This window comes from Struthio camelus, chromosome 4, assembly GCF_040807025.1.
Source record: "Struthio camelus isolate bStrCam1 chromosome 4, bStrCam1.hap1, whole genome shotgun sequence".
NCBI lineage: Eukaryota > Metazoa > Chordata > Aves > Struthioniformes > Struthionidae > Struthio > Struthio camelus.
In genome coordinates this window covers 61794724-61816163 of record NC_090945.1, presented here as the reverse complement: position 1 = coordinate 61816163, position 21440 = coordinate 61794724, and the positions used below count along the sequence as shown (strand labels likewise).

General features: G+C 36.2%; 1 protein-coding gene across 3 annotated transcripts in view; it reads right to left on the bottom strand.

Annotated features, from left to right (window-relative positions):
- Positions 1-21440, bottom strand: part of RFC1 (replication factor C subunit 1) — a 44430-nt gene that overhangs the window by 7853 nt on the left and 15137 nt on the right. For all 3 annotated transcript variants that reach the window (XM_068943143.1, XM_068943142.1, XM_068943144.1), the window contains 10 exons: positions 11386-11618; positions 10612-10686; positions 9094-9171; positions 7024-7111; positions 6634-6935; positions 5716-5823; positions 4977-5156; positions 3837-3941; positions 2040-2436; positions 1079-1188 (listed from right to left, as the gene is read on the bottom strand). In XM_068943143.1, coding sequence (XP_068799244.1) covers positions 1079-1188; positions 2040-2436; positions 3837-3941; positions 4977-5156; positions 5716-5823; positions 6634-6935; positions 7024-7111; positions 9094-9171; positions 10612-10686; positions 11386-11618 — 1676 coding nt within the window. The remainder of the gene's footprint in view (positions 1-1078; positions 1189-2039; positions 2437-3836; positions 3942-4976; positions 5157-5715; positions 5824-6633; positions 6936-7023; positions 7112-9093; positions 9172-10611; positions 10687-11385; positions 11619-21440) is intronic.

Here is a 21440-nt window from a genome sequence, read left to right as displayed (position 1 = left end):
CTTTCTTCCCCTCTTACTCTCTTCTCTCCCACTTCAAAGATATTTGTAACTAGACATTGAACAGATATGCCCAAAAGAGAACTAAAATCTTGCAAAAAAATCAGAGGCCCAGATTTAGCTGTGAGAGATAAGCCAAACTGCCATAAGGGACAGAAATAAAACTATAAGGCAGGGATAACCAAACTCCATAGTATTTCCAGTTGCATATCAAAACCTTCACACACAGAGTCATGACAAGAAACATGCCACATCCCTCAGAACACTGAAGGAAGGAAAAACTGAACTAGCTAACAGCTATAAAACGCGTGGCTCCTTCCAACAGCGCTACCACTTCACTTCAGAACGGGTCTATGCTGCAACTCAGTCCCCAAAGGGACTTGACCCAGGCATGTCTGCATGAGCAGCCTCCCAGCACCAGGCACATGCCACGGCTGCAGCAGCGAGCTGCATACAGCTTGGGCGTTGCAGTTTGGACAACCCGGTTCCATTGGTTATGTCTGTGGAGCACGATGAAATGCTCTGCAGGAGCTCAGCTCAGAAAAAAAAGCAAAGTAACTCATTACAATATCACTATTAGCAATTGATATTAAATATCATTCAGTTAAAATACTACATTTTAATAGTTTCTTCACTGTTCCTATTTGAATAGGAACAAGTCCAGTAAAGACATGTCTTTTTATTGTGTATATATCTCTCAAGTCTGCTTGTATGGAATTTTCAGAACTTGTGATGATTCTACTTCTATTAAATTTACGACAAATATTCTCTGACTTGCAGAATTAGTGTTAAATATTTACAGTTTTTGAAAACCATTAGAGCAACTGCTCAACATACTTGGACAAGCTTCCTTTCAAAAAACCGAGAGGAATGCAGACACCCGTTATTATATTCTTTGCTCAGATCTGAAATAAAGATACCCAAATATCCATATATTGTCATCTGTAACCCTGATCTGATTAGGTGGAACTTGGCTGGGAGTGGACCCTTATACTTCAGAGGAGATCCAGTTGGACACATCTGGTTATAAAATCAACACACTAACAAATGCTCTTGGGAACAAACATTAATATGAACTCACCTCACAAACTAAAGAAGCTGTAGTAGTTTTACCAACTCCTGGTGGACCGGAAAGTAATGCTGCTTTAAAACTGGTACCATCATCTTTGCCTCCAAATTTATTGGTCTTTGCTATAAAAGAAGATTCCAGGATTTACCAACGTATGCATTACTAAAGAACTACATACTTTATGTAAACCTTTAAAGATATCAAGCTTTAAAACAGAAAAGCACTTGTGATATTTGTTATGGATATCAGAAATATATCTACCTACATCCTAAGCATTTGGGGAAACGCTGTTTAAACCACTTAGTTTAAGACTCACCATGATTCTAAATTGAAAAACATTGGAAGTGCTATTGATGCAATAATTACAAATATTTCAGCAATTTTCTGACAACCACATCACTATTTTTTTTTTTTAAGGGGGGGAGGGGCACTACAGCTGCAATGAAGCATATATACTATTTTATCACACACACACGAAAAAGAAACCACCACCACTGTTTACAGGATTACACACTGTACATGACATAGGCTGCTTGTCAGCTAGAACCAGGACCTTAACAATTCACCTCTTCCCCAGGCATCTTGCCATCCCATATTTTCCCCAAGTATACAGGTTAGCACTGGCCAACATTCAGTCTATTGAATGTCTCTTGATGAGAGAGAATGGGAGGCCATTTTAATATATGTTACTACTAGGTTATTTTGATTTCTTCTGAAAGATATCATATTTAAGAGATTTAAAACACATATTCTGACAGGGCTTGGTGTTTTGTTTTGTTTTTGGGGGGGGGGGGGGGGGAAGGACAGTAAATAGACGACTGCCCTCAGCCTCAACTGCTTTTAAGAATACTCATTCCATATTTCTAGAGCCACTCTCCTACCACACGCATCCCTTTACCAGCATATGGAACTGAGCAGTCTGATGGGCATGGAAGAGCCTGTAACATGGATACAAGTTAGCTGTGCTGGTCACCTTGTCTGTCTTCAGAAGTATTCTTGTGCCAGTTTCGAAGCCATCGAAGCAGTTTATTGGCACAGCTTTGCTCACCCTGCTGTCCAATTATTGCCTTAAGAGATGTAGGCTTGTATTTATCAACCCATAGCAATATCTCTGCTCCATCTTCACTCATCTTGGAAACCAAGTTCCCCTCAGGCTTTGTGGTTTCTTTCTTCTCTACAGCTTGCCGTTTAAAGTCTGTAAGTTTCTGGACAGCAGTGGTTGGTTTCTTAACAGATTTGAAGGTACCTCCTTTATCAGGAGTAGGATTCTTTTTTTTATTATCAGCTTCTCTTTTGAGAGGACTAAATTTTCTTCTTCCAGCTTCGCTTTTCTGTGGTGTCTTTTCATGTTTTGACTCTGCTTTTTTTGCCTGGCATGGAGGGGAGCGCAGGGGGGACGGGGAGGTGAACAAACATGGGAAAGAGAAAATTAAAGGGAAATTTAAAAAAAAATTATGCAGTAAACAAACACATGTATAGGAGTGCTTAAAAGAACAAAGCTCACATGTTGGGAAATAAAGTATCTCAGTAGCAGATCAAAAATATTCTTTGAAAAAAATAAAGCACTGTTAGAGAGGATGTCATCTGGTTCTGCAGCCCAACCCACAAGAGAGAAAGGGGCAGGAAGCGTTCCGCTCACTCCAAGAGCGGCCCAGCGCCAGCAGTCCCCTTACTCGCAGGGCCTGAGGCACTGCTAAAAGGTGCATACAACAGGGACGACTGCCAGGTGGGAACAAATGGGGCAGACCCAAATGCACAGCTCTCACGAGACAGCATTTCCAAACTCCAACGCATAAAAGATTAACACTAGGAGCACATGGATTAAACAAAAAAAAAAAAAAAAAGGAGGAGGAGGAACAGGCGACAACCCTTTTTCCAAGGAAACACTCTTCACATGCACCCTTTCAAATAGAACCACAGCTGTTGTTTTTAAAAACAATTCAAGCAGAAAGCGTTCAACCCAAAACAAAAATAGTTCAAAGGCAATAAAGAGTAAGGCTAGCAAGCACACCAGCTAATTTTAGTACAAACTTAAACAGCGTTATTTTTTCTTAAGACACCAGTTGAATATTTACACAATTCATGTCTAGCCAGGTCAGACATGCCAGAGTCCATACTGAACACGAAATGTGTTACAACTAGCAGAGGTTTTAATAAGATTTTACCACCCACTACAGACTAGATTTAACTGCGTATAAAAATGTTTTTACCATTTTTATAGTATTCCCTGAGGAATTTACCTTGCTTAGTACTAGTTCAAGTACCATATAAAGACAATACCTACTATACAAACATACGGTTTACATATGGTAAAGTACAGTTTACATCCCAAGTTTACAGTACAACCTTATATTGGACCTGTCGGGGTACCACAAGATTATTTCCCATCTGGCATATTTTTATTTGCCGTTTTCTAACTGTGAAAAGTCAAATTGACTTATTTCAAAGAACAGTGAGATGGCGTCAAAACTGACATTATGCAGAAAGATGCACCTACCCCCTTGTCAGATACTTGAAATAAAAAAACATGCCAGAGCAGAAAAATGAAAGGTTAAAAAGAGATCATCACTCTAAAGTAGAGGTCTTAAAACACAAAGATAAAATTTCCATTCTTGATACTTTTAATGGAGAAGATAAAATTGATAGTAACCCTATGATATATTACTGGAACAAGTAACTTCAAAGCTACCATGAACAGCTCCTTTGAATAAAAATAAACAAATAAACCCAGGACAACACCATACAACTCTTAAGTTTATTTTAGGCAAACCTCTTTTTCAGCCGCCAGTTCATATTTGGACTTTTTGCCTGGCATAGTTCGAATAAGATCAAACAGGCCATCCTCATCAATAATTTTTGTCCCTAAAGTTGATGCCTGCAGCCAAAACAAAAATTAAAAGAAAAGTTAAAGAGAATTACATAATACACTTCAGCAAGGTCCTTTCCTATAAGGATTATGTTGGGGGGGGGGGGGAGGGAATATTGTCATTATTTTGTGTTCCTAACTTCATTAAAGGGCTTTGTTTTATAATTATAAATATGTAAGTTATAGATCAAATCTATATAAATAACACAAATTAAGTTTGAGGAGGGTAAAGATACAATTTTTCCTTGCTGAAAGAGATGCCCCAAGCATCAAACAAGATGATGATAATATTACAGCAAAATAGTGGCATTTCAATCACTAAGTACAACACACTAGGAGCCTGTAGGAACCACTAGGAGGTGGGCTAAACACAAAAAAAGTATGTATACACACATATATAGACACACATATACATAAAGGGTCTAAATTGAAAATACACCATACTGCAGTGAGGGTTTGACCCTTTACAGCGTCTGCATTAGCTGCAGGCCCTGAGATTCAGCTCTACCTTCGTTACATAAGGATCAGCAAAACTCCCAGATGTATTATATCTCATGGAGCAGTCTGCCTCTTCAGTGTTAACAGCCAGCCATAACATACATTTGGCATAATATTGTGTTGAAAAGATATCCCTAAGAGTCACTCCCAAAGTTCTGCTGCGTGGCCTGCTATTCAAGCAGAACAGAGAACTTGCATTAGAAACACTATGCCTACATTCACACATGCAACTGAGCCCTGACATATACTGTCAAGCAAAACAGGTAAAAGAGAGGAAGGTAATGTCTTGATTACAACCAAGCCGCTGCTAAAATTAGTAGCGTAAAAAAGGAGAAACAGTTTTGTTCCGTTTTTCCTTCAGAGGAAAAAAAACATACTAGGCCTTTTTAAAAAAAAAAAAAAAAAAAACACACCACACAGACTTCATTTGTAGTACTGCCTCTTTTTAGAGGAGGTACTAGTGAGGGGAAAGGGAAAATCCATAAAGTTAAGATAGGAACAATTCACAATTTCACTTCTACTGAACTCAGGCACAGAAACGCTCACCTTCTCACACTTAGATTGGCCACAGTCTCGTCCCATAACCAGATAGTTTGTCTTCTTGCTGACATTGCCAGTTACTTTTCCTCCATAACGTTCAATCAGAGACTTGGCTTCATCTCTTTCAATAGACTCCAGAACTCCTGTAATTACGAACGTCAGGCCTTCCAAGCAGTTTTCGGCTCCCTGAGAACCACAATATTGCAGAAAATGCATTAATTGATGCTATTCCACCAAGTACCTTTCCACAGTAAACAAGAACTTTTAAACCCCCTACCATGTCAAGTAATCTATGAAACATGAAATATCTACACTACCTAGATAGAGAAGAGTTCTAGAAGCGAACAAAAAAAAAAAATAAACCACTGTCAAAAAAGGACAGCTACCGAAGCTTCACACATCTGTTTAACTGACAGGACATACAGATAACAGATATTACTCTAAACACTCTGTGCTTCAACCACGGCTGTCAGTCAAATGCATGACAGCAACCTTCAACTTTTTAAAACCCAGCAATTATTTTCCATCATCGCTTCATAACACAGATATTGACTTTCATTTCTGAGCAAATTATATATTCATTAAATTTAGTCACTGCTGTGCATTACAGTTTAGCTTTTTCCCCAATATGTATTTCCTATCTGAGGGGAAAAAAAATTAAGTATATAATTGATGCTTGTCAGATCACTTATAACTGGAAGCCCATGATACATAACATACAGAAATGCTGCTTAGGCAAACTTACTTGAGGTATCTCTTTTGATCCCAGAGCTTTTGGACCTTCACGATTTAGGAAGCTTCGATAGGCCTGGTAATTTATTCGCTTCTTTTCAGAGTCCTCAGGACTTACAGACTTGGGCAGAAATAAAAATAGAGAAAGATATAAACAATGAAATACTCAAAAGCAAGCAGCACAGTTTCCAACTCATTTTTATGCACCAAACGAGAAGGAAGTTCAAATGCTTGTTTTTATTTACTAAAATGCAATACCAAAGCTTGCTCGTTTTAATATTTTTATATATACTTCCCCCCTAAAAATCTGAAATTTAAAAAAATATGTTCCCAAGTTTATTCTTGATTTTCTGTAGATGTATCTGTGCTCCAAATGTACATGTTCATTTAATTCAAAAATCCTTCCTTTAAGTTTACATCCTATTTTATTCCATAATGACAATCAGGTGTAAACAAGACCTACATTCACATACAAATTATTTTATTTTATTTCTACTTTTTGGAGATCTTTAAGCTCATTAGGAAAATGTTATGTGGAAAAAAAAAAAGTCAGAAAAACATAAGTCACAGACTCCCCCTCTCCAAATGCAACTGCTGTCTGTACCAAAAAGATCTTCCGTTTGCCAAATGCAGTAGGCATGGTAAGCAATGTCTGATGTTTGACCACCAGGACTATCAAAGTACACAGCTTTTATCAGCACTCCTAATCACATTTTAAATTACTCACTTTTAAGTGACTACAGCTACAGATCCAGACGGTTACATTTAAAAAAAAAAAAAAAAACCTAGATTATATTCCTTTTTGATTTCTTAAAAACCACCCAAAAGATGTGAACAAACTACCAATTTTAGAATAGTAACACACAAAAAATAATGAAAACTGTTTTCCTGCAAACAGTCAAGTCAACTAAATTCTTCAGATAGCTCCTACCTCAGGCTTTTTGGGTGAAGTCTTCTGCTTCTTTGGTGTTCTCTTCTCTTCTTTCCCTGAAGCATTTTTTTCTTTTGATAACACAGTTCGAGCACCTCTCTCCTTCTCAGCACTTTCTTCTTTTTGTTTCAGAGCCACAAGCTTAGAGCCAGGCTTCAAAGGCAGGGTCTTATCTGTCAACTCTCTTGCTATTTTACCACCAGATGATTGGAGAGGCAAACGAGACCCTTTCGAGTTTTCATACGTAGTTTGCTCCTTTACAGTATAATTCTTCACTTCATCTGTTGAGCTAGTTGCTTTCACTGAAAAGGTGTGGGGGGGAAATATATATATAAGAATATATCATAATATTATAGACTGGCAAAATATTTTCTATATTCGTTGTTCTACCTTTTTGCGTTTGTTTATATCTTTCTGCCACATTAGGACTGCTCCTGGTGCTCAAAACTGTTTGCTCTTCTTCTGAATCTTTCCGAGCCTAAATCGACAAACAATGCCAAAGTAAGAGATGCGTGTGCCACCCTATGACTAAATCCAGACCCTGAGTTCTCTCACTGTTTAAGTACATCAGACTGGATGATACTTTTTAAGCTGATCCCTACCAAAGGTCAAAATATGATCCCTATCAAAGGTTTGCAGGCAGACGAGCAAGTTCTACTCTCAATCATGAACGTAACTGCTCCTTAAGTCAAAGGATAGACAAACTTCTAAATTATAGTGAATTTTGATCCTAATCAGTTCACTGAATAGTCTAGAAGCACTAATATTTGTTAATTCCAAGTAGCAATCCTAAATTCCAGGAGTCCTGATGTATAACCCAGCAAACATTCAACTGTGCCTGGAGCAGTGCTGTGCCTTATACCACAAGCTGAGAGAATCAGGAGAGTGCCCCCATCACCACAGTTGGGTTCAGAACTCAAGTCCTCCACTTGCCCCTTCCCTCAGGCAACTGGAATATTCTCCTCCCCCTTCTTTTCCTCTGCTTCACTTTTCACTTGTGCTGTTCCACTGACTCATTTTAATTTATCTGGTTCTCTTGAAACAAAGACTACAGCTGATCTAAAGCAAGCGTCTTCAGCAACTCACTCCACTTCAGGTATTAAGGAGACAGGCTGTCCCACTAACCTGAGATGAATTAAAAGCCTACACATGGCAAGAAATTGGCAAAACAAAGACTCTCAGTCAATCGTATCTCTTATGCAACTACTTTCAAGCTGACAGACAGCTATATGTTTTGGCAAAGGCAAAACTAACACTCCAGTGTGCTTTGATACTTTTTTATGAAACAGCCTTAAGCGTTCTTTATTTGTATTTCAGATACTACAATACACCAGCCAGTAGGAGGCCTAACATGGATACCTATAATAAAGTGCATTCCAAAAGCTGCTTTGTAGAGCTTCTCATGAAATAGCTTACTATTCAAAAATTAACCTACGGGATATGCTCCATTCTGCCACAGCTATGCTGCTGCCAGTGCCCAAGTTCTTTGATGCTCTATAGCGCATATGTTTCTCTAGATTTGAAACTGGTTCTACAACTCATCTCAGCATGTTGTGGATGCTAGTTTGGATGGTTCAAGGGGACAGTGGACAATTTTGGGGAAAAGCAATCCACCGAGGTTTCCTAAATACGTAAAAGCCACATCTGTATCAAGATGTTAAATTGTAAGAGGTTGGAGGGTGGGAAAGTTCTAAGGAGATCACCTCATTCTTACAATCCTTTAACTACATGCTTTCCTCTACTGTCAGAAACCAAATACTGGGCAAGATGGACCTTAAGTCTGATTCAGCAATGGGAGTACAAGGATTTGAGTGCCATACCACAAAGGCTACTTTCTTTACAGACTAGAATCTAAGGTCTCGTAAGTTTTGAAAGTCTTTTCATGAATGATATTAAATAAATTATTAGCATTCGAGTACATATTTGATAAGAAGATGAGCAACCGAAACAGATTTCTAATTTTGAAACTATACAGGAGACAACAGTTAAGGCATTATCGAACTGTCTATCCTTCTTCTGCAGGAATGCAATACTGAAGTCCTCTTTTGCCAGACAATACAAATATTATACAACCTACTCTAAGATGAAATTTATGGATAGGTAAAGGTATCATAACAAAAGATGAATTCCACTAGGGGAGGGATAATAAAGAGGAAATGAAACAGCTTTGAAATACCCACTAATAATTAGGTTAAGTAAATCAGAATTAGAACTTAGAATTAAGTTGCAAGGGAAACAGATAGTAAATCAATCAACAGATATCATCTTGTGTCTTTGTGCTAAGTGAGGAAAATTCAGGGGGAACATACAAAAAGTGAGTGTGTTCTTTTTATACAAACATTTCCTTGCTGTTCTTGAGAGCGTTTGTGCCTGAAAGTTTCAAAACACAAAGTTTAGGTGCCTAACAAGAACACTCCTAGCAATCCAGTTTCTAAAACTAAAGTTTAAAAAGAATTCAACCTTTTTTTTCTTTGGAGTTTCATCCAACATGGCTAAAGTTCTAGCAAATTCTTCATCTTCATGCAGCTGTCTCTCCAGCTGTGAAAAGAAAAGCAGGATTTTCAGTCTCAAGTCTGTCAAGTTTTAATTTTACTTTAATTTTCAAAAACCTCTTTGCTCTTCAAGACCAAAAGTTCATCTAAAACAAGAGAACCTTTATTAAAAAAGGTTATCCTACAAGAAGCAAATCTAATTTCTCAGCATGGCACAGAATGATTTGTTTCCCCAAAAAGAAAGACAGAACCCTAATAAGAAAGCAGAGTTTGGGTTTGTTGCCTATATTAATAAGCCTATATGATTTGTTTTCAATGAGGTTTTCTATTACTTTGGATTTTTATTATTATGACTCATCTCCTTCATGTATTAAATCAAAACCTGAAGGAAAGACAGGGTCTCAGCTTGCCATTGAGATGCAACCGGATTGCTTCAGAAACCTTTTAAGAGTGGTCCCAAAAGAAGAGTAGAAACAAAGCCTGTAAAAATATTATGTCGTCTCAACAGAGAACGTTTAACTGCCTATTCACTACTAACAACATATCACATTGGGGGGGGGGGGGGGAGAATAATTTTGGGGAATTTAACTACTGCTTGTGGCCTAGCTCTTGAAAGGCATCTAACTTTCCTGTTTACACCGAAAAAAGGAAGAGGGAGTAACTACAGATGCAGATCAGATTGAGGCAGAGACACACCTGAAATAAAGGACATTCCTTTGATGATACATTAGACAATAAGCATGTTGCAGATAAGTTGCATTTGATTCACAGATGACACCTCATTTTTCCAGGCAAGTTATTTAACTTTCTAGTAGGTTAAAGCTTGATGCATTACACCTCTGGGAAGGCCAAGGGTAACACTAAGTTTTAAATGTAAAATACATTTATTTCAAAAAGATGCTCCTATGTTACCAGGATATGGGAAATGAATTGACCTTCCCAGAAGAAAATCAATATCTATGACAAACCATACGATACGTAAATCAATATGTATATCTTTTCCTTACATATCCTTACATCAGCACTGATTCAAAACAAAGTTTATGATACACAAGCAAGAATCATTCAAATTTTGTCGCCTATAAGCAAATCAGGATGACAACAGGTGAGGCAGTCAGGAATGGCAATGGTTTTTGGTTTCTTTTTCCAGGGCAAGGAGAAGAAAAACATAAGGAAGCAGAAAGTTAGAATTCTGCGTGAAAAGCAGCATCGCTGTAGACGTATCAACCCAACAGGTAGAGAAAGTCTGGACAGAGGGAAAACGGATTAGATTTTATGGCCATTATTTCAGTTGCGTAAATAGAACCACATATAAATAACCATGTGACTATGTTTGCACATACATGCAAGAGTTGATATATACAGATGAACTGTTACACTTATTTACAGCAGATTTGAAAAGTTCACCTTCATTTCTCAAGGAAGAACAACGGCAAATTAATGAAACTGCTCTTGGCATAGAACACTACATTTATTCAACTTTTACCTCTGAATCTTCATCAAGCTGCAGTTGCCTGGCAATGGCCTCATCATCTAGCGTGCAGTCTCTGTTTTGTGAGGGCTATATGTAAAAAAATCAACAGTTCAATTTCTCAACATTGTATAACTTATAGTAATAAAATTTGAAAAGATTCGTCTCGCATACTTACTAGATAGACTAAATCCAAAAACTCTAAAAGCCTGAGAATGAGACACACAGCATTTTATTCCTAGCTTTGTAACTATTAGCCAGAGCTGTGTTCAGGTTAAGACGTGATAATATTCAAAACAAAGCTATGTTTAAATTTAAACAACTCAGTTTTTTTCAAACAATGCTGGATATCTCTGAAGTTACTACACTAGGCCATCTTGAAGAGAAACCAATAATTGCACACCATGATTCTGAATTTCCTCCATATATTATTAGGTGCTTTGGAACTCAATAAATACATATGCCATAACTTTGGGTGTTTTCCAAAAATTTATCCCACCCATTCGCTAATCTCAGAAAACTCCTTAACGTTTTTAAGGAAAGTCATTTGGGAAGAAGAGAATACTACTTTCAAATTTTTGCTAATCTTCGCTAACAGCAAAGTTCTACTCTACAATTGTACTTAAGGAACTGATATGCCTGTACATACCATCAAAACTGAACGTACAATTGAGTGATTATTAAAAAGTAATATCAAGTAGTCAGGTAGCTTCTTACAGTCATTAAACTGGCTATTTTGTTCTGCTGTCGAACATACAAGCAATCTAAGCAAACATCATCAATACTCACTTCCTTCCTTTTACTTGCTACCAGCTTCCTTTCTGATCGCTGGACACTACTTGTCCCAAAGTAATCGAGTGCCGAGATGGGGGTCAGCTTCACTGGAGATAGAGGTTTACTTTTAGCTCGCAGTTTCACATCCTCCTTTTTCATTGTAGTTGTTCCCAGGCAACTGACTGCTGAGGTCCCATTCTCCTTAGGTTTCAGAGAAAGTCTCTTATCGACAAAGTCATCATCTTCATCTAAACATGGAGAGACTTTATTACTGCTAGCATAAGGAAATCCAGTAAGTTCTTATAATATAACTCTCAAGAGAGCTATCTTGGGCAGATTCCATTAATCACATCCTAACAAATATTACAGATATTTAAGAGGTATTTGAGAAAAGGCAGAATTGCATGACACACAATTTAGCATCTTTAATAGCATAGCTCAAGTCTGACTAAACTGAGTGCTGAAATAAAACTAGAGACAAAAATTTCAGTTACTTGTACTCACACATTACCTTTCTTTTACAAAAAACTGCAAAAAAATACATACTCTTCTTACACAAAGCAGATAAAAAGAAAATCTAGGTCACTTAAATTTGAATCCTTAACTAATACAACATCAAGTTGAATAGCACAACTCTTCACATAAAAAAAATACAGCACAGTGAAATACAAAGCTACATGTTATTAATTTCTAGCATTTATTAATTGAGCAGCTAATATATGCTTCCTAGAGTTACATACTCTACGAATCTCTCAATATTGCAAAGTTAGTCAAGGAAAAAGATCAGAAGTTTGTATTTACCAAAAACCCACATGGTAGCTTCTTGAATAAGATTAAAGGACAGGAATAGTTAAAGTTATTTGTAGAGTACCGCTCATACCCTATGAATGAATAGTTCAACTCCATTTTTACTTTGTCCCTTTTAGATTCTACAAGCATTTCTATAGCCTCTATGTTTGCACACTCTCCTTCCAGTACAGTCAGAACTATCACTGACAAAAAAATGTAGCCATTTCACAGAACACAGAAACCAGATGCAAGAGCTCAGCATAAAAAATAGATCCTTTTCAATGGAAAAAAAAAAAAAAAAGAAAGAAAAAAGAAAAAATCCACAAGGGAAAGATGTGGTATACACAGTATCAATAAAAATTAGCCCACACACCACTACACATAAGTCAAACAAAAATTCAATCCTTCCTTTTAGGACTCCTCTATAGTAGTCAGGATATTGCTTTCCAGACAATGAAACAGGGAAAGAGGGTTTGATAGTCATTTGTTCTTTTTGAACCTAAGCTTTTCAACCAGTCCAACAACAAAAAGATTACCAGGGACTTTAAAAAATTGTGTGTCAGGTTGTGAAGTCTTATTGAGAGTTGCAGAAATGAAAACCCACCACTGAAACACACAAAAAGCTACCAGTATTGTTGCCAAACAATTAATGTGAGAGTCCAGAAGACAAACCATTACTGGATAAACTTTTGATTACTGATAAAAGCACTTTCTTTACATTCTTAGAAGATTTCACAAAGCATGAAAGGCCTACAAAGCAACCTGCAAGAAAAGTCCTAAAATGAACAGAAGATACCAAAAAAACCACACAAAACAAACAAAAAAAACAAAGCACAAAGACTTGACAGGAACACAACTGACAGAGACTTAGTCTCATTTGCATGCCTCTAACTGAAGTCCGGCTTTATTTTTTCTCAAAAATAGAGTAGTTTCGACCACTCCACTGACAGGGATAGTAAACAGGGATTTTTCTAAACTTTTTTTTTTAAACAATTAAACTGAAATTCACAGTACTATTACCAACAAATGCTCATTTTCAAGCCATCTCTAATTTAAGCTCCTATATTTTTGTTCATACAAATATTTCCATTTTCTTATTCACTTCCTTAAGTTTAGATTACCTCACGTCTGTTAGATTTGCAGTTTTTGTTCTACGCTAGACAGAGATAGAGGGAAACAATTATTTTTTCATTTCACCTTTTCTCAATAGATGGTAGTAGCAACAGTGTTTTAAGGCATCAGCTGGAAGGTTCCGCTATTGAAGCGGCATATAACAAATACAAAGGAAGATCCTGACTATTCCTCTGTGAGAAGGTTCAGGAGGGGAAAAAAAAAAAAAGAAAAAAGTAAAACCACATATATCTGAAAGGGAGGAAATTGGTTCAGCAGTTAAATCAAGAATGCCCAAAGATAAAAATTTATCTACGAGAAAATGGCATTTTAGCCGATTCAGTTGACAAAGTAATATATGAAGGAGAAAATTCAAGCCCAGGTCCCCTCACCTGACAGCAGAGAAGAAGGTAAAAGCTTTATTATTCTCAACACAATAATATATTTTCCTTAGGCAGTGGTAAATCTCTTACTGTCATTTAACTCAATTTAACTAACTGTTACATATCCGTGAGATTTGGACACTGGATGCTTTAGGCTCCCAATTTACAATAGTTTGAGGTCTGAATAGAAGACCGCTTAACTACAAACTTTGTTTCAAAACTATTTTTGCTTCTTGCAATTTTTCAGTTTAAAAAGAAAATGCATTTGCAGTAGTAAAACATATCTATTACTAAAAATCAACAGTTAATGCAGATATAATTAATTTATCTTGGAAAGAAAAGGTACAGAATCCGCCCTCCCCCTCAATCTAAGACTGCTACCATGCTAGAAAAGATTCTTTACTCTTCACTGTTATCAGAAGATCTGCACGCAATATTGATTTCTTCCTTGCTCACAACCTTTTAAATAACAACCAAAACCAACAGAATATTGCTTTCTGCCAAATAGAGAAATGTAGAGCAAATATAATTAGATTTTTATTTAAAAGGATGTGGATTTGAGTCAGTTATGATGCAAGTACTAAGTACTACCGATAATTAGAGCTTCGCTTTAATCATGTCCTTCCTAGAAACAGCAGGATTAGAAACAGTCACTGAATGCAAGCTGCAGCATGAGCAACAAGAGACTTCTAGCACTTAAGAGGAGTCATCTATACGTGTAAATATGGAACGAAAACACAGGATGAGAACATGAAAGTGGTCATTCAGAAACAAGAAAACTGATTCATTAAGTAAATGATTTCAAAATTTTCAAAAGATGCTTTAGTAGACAGATGCTCAGGATAGTTTCATCTGATGTTCATGAAATTCACAAACACATCGGCAACTTGCCTGATCTCCAAGCACTCCCCTTACTTTAAGTAAAAGTTCTTATTTACTTGGAAAAAAAGTTAGTATTTCTTCCTTGAAATAAAACTGCTTGGGCTTGCCTATCGCCACAAGAGTGAACAAGTGAGCACAGGCGATCAATCAGTTGTACACTTTCAGTTTCTTTATAAGTATGAGGATGACTTAGAACTTGTGATATCTTCAAAGTTATGATGCCTACTACTGTTGGTGGATATTTCTCAGCACATGACCTGTAGATGACCTCTGGCCTGCGAAACAATGAGACAGAAGTTTCCACTCATACAAGCAAGTCAACTAATTGTGGGAAAATAAAAGCAAAAATTCAGATTTTAGCTTATCAGAAAGCCCAATTGCAGATTAATTCTGCAGTTTTTATAGCTTGTGTATTATATAGCAATTGCTAGGTGCACAATTGAGATAACCTTACATAGGGGATGGGGGTAGAGGCCTCAAAAAGGCAAGAATCAGAAATGAGTTTTATTGTTAACTAGATGACTTTTACTCTGAGAAAACATATGTATAGCAGAATGATACCATTCTGAGAATACTACTCCTCATTTCTGTCCATGCATTTTGTGTACTGTATAATGAACAAATATCCAGAACATATAAATTTGCTCTTTCAGAATTAGGTCTGTGAAGACTTACAAAGACAAATCACATTTCAAAGCCATGTATGCCATGTAACACAGTCTAGTTTTCTGGAAATGAAGTAGAATTGATAAAGAGAGATGATAATGTGATTAATGCAGCAGATAGACATGACAACCACAAGATCACTTTTAATTATTTTGGTTACAAGCACTACACATGAAGCAGGGCCCCAGCATGCCAGGCAATGGACAAGAACAGACTTCCCTAGCAACAAACAACAGTTAAATCCAGGTTCTTCGAAAGAACTCTTCCATAACATAAAACGAAAGCCAGATGTGCTTTTATGCACTGTTTTAGCAGCAGCACAATTAGGTTAATAAACAAATGCCTGCAGCCCACCTGTAACTGTTTGTTACTGGCCTTCCTCCTTCCTTTCCCCACTTTTCCTCAACAGGTTTTCACCGGCTGATTGCAGAACATGTGTGGTTGTTCCCTAACCCTGTTTTATCAAAATTATCTAAATTATTTTAAGCGTTTCTTTAAATTCAAACCATTTAAAAGGCTCACGTTCAGAAGCAACTTCACCAGATCTAAAAAGGTAGCAGGCTATTGCAGGGAGGGATAACGGTGACAAAAAACATCGGACGATACCTCAGATGCCCTTTAGGACAATATATTTTATTCATCTTCATTCAATTTTGCTGTACTGTCAAATTCCTTATCAGTGTAATATGCAATTTCCCAGATCCTCTTAGTAAGGAAAAACTCTTGCTATGATGTTTTAAAACTATCTGACCCCAAATACAGGCAGGACACCGAAAGGTTACAAATACTCTGGTAAAAGTATACGGTAAATACATATGGTAAAAGTATGCTAAATTGCTCAATGTTTGCAGACTACTACAGGAGGACTTCTAAATAGAACTAAAGCACTATATCCTATCCAAAAGTCATTAAACTCGCATTACTTGTATAAAATGAACATATTCTGGACGTTCTTCAGTTTTAATGGTACTACATCTGTTCAAGTACGTCAGATAGTTCCTGTCCCAAAGAACTTGCAATCTAAGGCAACGGGCACTACTGTCCAAACTGAAGTTTAGGGTGGAAAAAACAGTGTTTGTATGAAAAGGAGTCATTATATCAGGCTGTGATCATTTTAAATAAGCACTGGTCAGTACCTAATACACTCCTGACAACACTGCTAGGACCATAAGTTTTGTATCCACCTTGTGCTTACAATAAATCTTTAAAGGAACTATAAGGGAACCAACACTCTTCAAAAAAGCCAGCAAGTCTATGAAAATTCATCAACCTTAACTCTTTGAAGAGAAGAATTATTTAGATGCTGCGTGTGACCAGAGAATGCAATTTTTCCATTCAGCCTCTTCATTTAAAAATACAACAGTTGCCCACTAAGTTTCAAAAACTGGTCTTCACAGACATTTAGATTTTCCATGTCATTTCTCAACGAGCCAATTGCTTTTAGATGTACTACAAACACGCACTTTAAACCACAACTGTTAGCATTCTGCCTATATTGAAATGTCAAGGTTCCATGCTGTAATAAAAATATAAAACTTAGCAAAAATCATTCTAATTTTACTGCTCTGACACCAATTTGTATCTATTTGACTTTTCCAATAACCAAAGATAATTTCAAAAAGTTGTCTGTCATATTTTTCACTTTAGCCCAAAAGGTTCGGTCCTGATGCTCTTACACATACAAGTGTACCTAGAGGAATGCCAGAGCTGCTTGAATACTCAGACATGATCTGAAAATCTTAATGAAATAAACTGCATGTCTAATGGCAATTATACACTTCAGTACAAAACTACATAGCCTCCAATACCCTTTGTCCACTACATATTGAATAGAATTCTTATAACCAAATATCTATACTTATTTTGAAAAATATCTTTAGAAAGACATTTTGTTAGTATTAAAATATATCAGAAGGCTTAATACATTAAAACTGAAATAACTGATTTTCATCTGCAAAAACACCAATTACAGCAAATTCTTTCAAATCAAATTCTCATACTTAGAAGCCATAGAAACCGATGTGTGTGCCACCTTGGCATACAATTAGAAATCGTCAATCCATCAACTCTTTCTAGTTGATCATAGAGAGTTTTAATTTTATTCATTTAAACTGATGTTACAGTTTTAGCATAATAATAGCTTTACTATGTCACAAAATAGATCTGAATCTTCACTATGCTATGAAGCTTTAGGCAACAAAACCAGCAGATGAAGTTATCTGCAAGACAGAAATAGTCCGTAATGATAAATCAATACTTAGGAAATAGACCGGGGGGGGGGGGGGTACTTGAAAATCCAAGTGCGTTTTGTTTCCAGCAGCAGTGCTGGTAGATCAGCTAACTGAGGTCACAGCACTCCATTTCAGGCAATACGAATAAACCTAGCAGAAAGCCCTCCTTTACATTTCAGGCTAACCCAGCAGATTAAGTTAAAGAGACTACTTACTCGAGCAGCTCAGTAAGGAGAACTGAAAGGGGGAAAGGGAAAGACAACCCCCGGCAAGTAGAAGGGAATGAGCAGAGGAAAGCAGTAACATCCTGAGCTAAAATAGCTATAGCTCGATAAGCCACACACTGAAGTAAGGCATCAACTTGCTGAGTTAACTGACAACACATTTCATTTATATTGAAGTCAATTTATTTAAAATAGAATAATTGGTACTTAACGATGAAAAAAATTTCAGGGAACTTATGAATGATAAACAGAACAGGAGAGCTCACACATTCTGACACTGGCTTCAGCAGAGAACATAAGTTAACATTACAATAGTTCTGTTTTGGCTTGGGGTTATTTGGGGGGGGTGGGAGGGGGCAGTTATTTTATTTTGCCTCATAAAAAAAAAAAACCAACAAACACCTTATATAACCAGTTAATGATGCACTCTGTTAGATCTAAATCTAGCATTTAATCTGTTAAATAAGTAGACCTCTAAATGATGGCACTTAGACTTATCAAACAAGCAACCAAGGCATATAGCACCATAACGTCTGTTCTTTTGTTAAATGGAGTTTGAAAAATAAACAAAAAACTACAAAGCCTTTAACTCAGAAATGATCAGAAAACTTTCAACATTGAAATTTTTAAAATAACAAGAAAACTGCACTGTAATATTAGTGATTAAATGCAAAACTACATTTTCTCTAGAAAGCATCTTCAAAAAGCCTACACCTAGTAATTAAAATCTGAAAAAAAAACCCCAAAAAATTACACGCATATCCCCACAAACAAACTGCATGTGAGAACACAATTAGATATATAGGAGTTTAATGCTGAAAAAGATCTCGGAGATGTTTTTTCTGTATTAAGTTTCCAAGCCACATAGTGTTTTAGCAATAACCAAGTCTCAAGAACTGGGTAGATTTTTTCCTAAAGGCTCTATAATTGAAATCAAGGAAGCTCATTTTTAGCATGATAGTTAAGTAAAAAACACTGTTGGTTTCCCAAAAACTGGGAAGGAAACTGCTAATGCTGAACACAGGTTTAGCCCCAAGCTGAAGGGACTGAGTAAAGTAGACGAGCGCAGGGCCATTCTAAAAGATACTATAAATTCTAAATAGATTTTGCTTTTTGTTCTATTTTTAACAAAAAAAAAAAACCCTACAAATAGATTTCTATACTGAAAAAAACAAACAGGGACTATAATGCCCAAGAGAGTAATTCCAGAAATTTTCTTAGTACTCAGCACAGTAATGAAATCATCACTACAAAAGGAAGAATAAATATATGAGCACTACAAAGGAATTGAAAAAGAAAAAAACAACAACAAAATATCCATATCAAATTCCTAAATCAGAATATCCAAAGAACACGGTATTTTCAACTACTGCTGTGCTTCATTTGGCTCCCCTTCCCTGTCAAGTTCAGAATTACAGTTACAGAAAAGTTCACAGAGGAAAGTTTTTGCTAGCAATCTCACCAACTCTATGATTCAAATGCAGTATGCATAACTGAATGGTTAAATTAAGTTTACGGTATTTCTGAGCAAAGGTCATTTGTGCAAGTATTGAAAAAATAAAGGGAGAGGCTCTAGAGTAAACAAAAAATGTGAACTAGAACTTTCAACATTCTCATTTCTATCTTTGAAAGAATTTTCTGTAATTGTGTACAAAACTTGCCATCTTTTTTTACATGCTTCACAAAAATAATTTGAAATGTGCAAGAAGCTTGTAATAAGAATATTTTCCTACATCTTAAATTTTCTATTTTAAAAATTACAATTCAACTTCTAACGTTGTGGGTGGGCAACATAATGCAAGCTCTGTACTGCAACTGCTATAAGCAGAAGAGAAAAAAAGCTACTTGTAGATAAGTTAAATGTCTACAACAGCTGTATATGAATTAGTGATAAAAGTGCTGCTTCCCCTCGACCCCCAATCAAATGGCACAGTGACTTTGTAATCATGAAGAGGCTGCAAGAGTCAGTTTTGTTTTGTTTTTTTTAAATAAAATGTTACTTCAAACGCTAATAAGCACGTGCTTCCTGTATTATTATTTTAGGTGCTAGCTAAAAAGCATGCTGTTCAGCGTAGGACACACAGCACAGGAGAACTAAGATCTGTTTGCACTTACAGGACTTTTAAGACTTTTTTTTGTCTTTTTAAATCTACCTAAACATCAGCAGTTTGTGCTGCAAATCAAAGGTTATGCTTGGCACATGAAAAGGAAAACAGATGTTAAACGGCTAAAAAGTGTTGTTCCCTATACCACAATTTCTATAGTCCTATTCTATATGTACTCCTTTTGAGGTCTCAGTTTCTACCTCTCTACAACCAACAAGGTCACAATCACTAACAGCGTGCTCTGCTGCACACATAACTATTCAACAAAACATCTCCCATGTTTCACCTCATGATGGCACAAGGAGCCGAACGTCAATAGGAGAAAAACAAAACCAGGGCTCAGCTGGAAAACGAAACAAAGATTAAACATACTACATTGAAGACACAACATTAGATTCCAAAAAAAATAAAATGTAAATACTCAATATTACTTAATGTATTAATAATATATGTGCATTTTTCTATACTTCTGTAATAAGAAAAAAACTCCATACGTGCAGTGCAGTACAGTTCACAGCTTGGAAGGACCTCCATTTAAGGTTTGCATTGTAGTTTTAGAAAAGTGCAAAAATCCAAGTGAAAAATTGAAGAGAAATAAACCCCAAGTACATGCTGGAGGCACAGAAGAGTGTACCTGTACAGGAACAGGTATCAAATTATCACTAGATTAAACATGTCCTCTCAGCTCCTAGATTTGAAAAACATCTATCATATTTATCCAAGCCAACTTCTGCATTCAGCTACCAGTAGGAGAATTTGCTTCATGCCACTTTTCAGGGCAAGAACAGAGATAAAATTTGTTAACTTTTGAGTCTAAATTAAATGGCAAGAGTTACTCATTTGCCATTCATTTCATCTTAAGTTGCAGTGTAGAATAATAGCACATGTAACTGCAATGCATCTATTTAGAAGACTCACATGTACAGTCTGCTACATACCTAGGTTTTTTTTACAGGAAGGGGGATTTTATGCTATCGTATTTCCCATTAAAATCAATGCATAATTCCAAGATCATTTATACATGTAATAACTCAAATACATATAGTTCTATTGAAAGAGAAATGCTTTATTGAAAGGAATGCTTTCTCAAATCAGCAGATGTTGATTTTAATTAGAAGCAGTTGGTAAACAGTTGTAGTCTTCAAACTATCTTTTGTGTTCTAGCCTCCTTTTCCAAAAAGGTGAAAGAATAGTTTGGGCTTTAAAATATTGAAAATGGCATACAGAATCAATAGCTCTCACAGACATGCAGCTGTCTTTTAAAGAAGAAATAAGCATTAAATGTATATGAAAGTTATTTTTCCATGAAGTTTCCTTAAAATAAATTGATAATTAACACAAGCATTTTGTAATTCAAACACATCAAGTGACTATCACAATATTTAAGCTAGCTGTCTATCTGGCTATAACTTTTTTTTAAACTACTCCAAAAAGTAATAAAAATGAGGATGTTAAAATACATCATACCTTAACTGTGGTTAATTGTAAAAATAAGTGCAATAACAGCACCAATTACTAAAAACTTAGATTCATTAGAGTTTTCCTATTTAATCTCGTTAACAATATTCCTCTAGGATTTTATTTTATATCCTGCCACATTTGAACTACAGGCTGACAAAGAAATCCTGTAATCAACCCATCTTTTGATGGATAAAATCTATTCAACTTTCATTTGAAGTT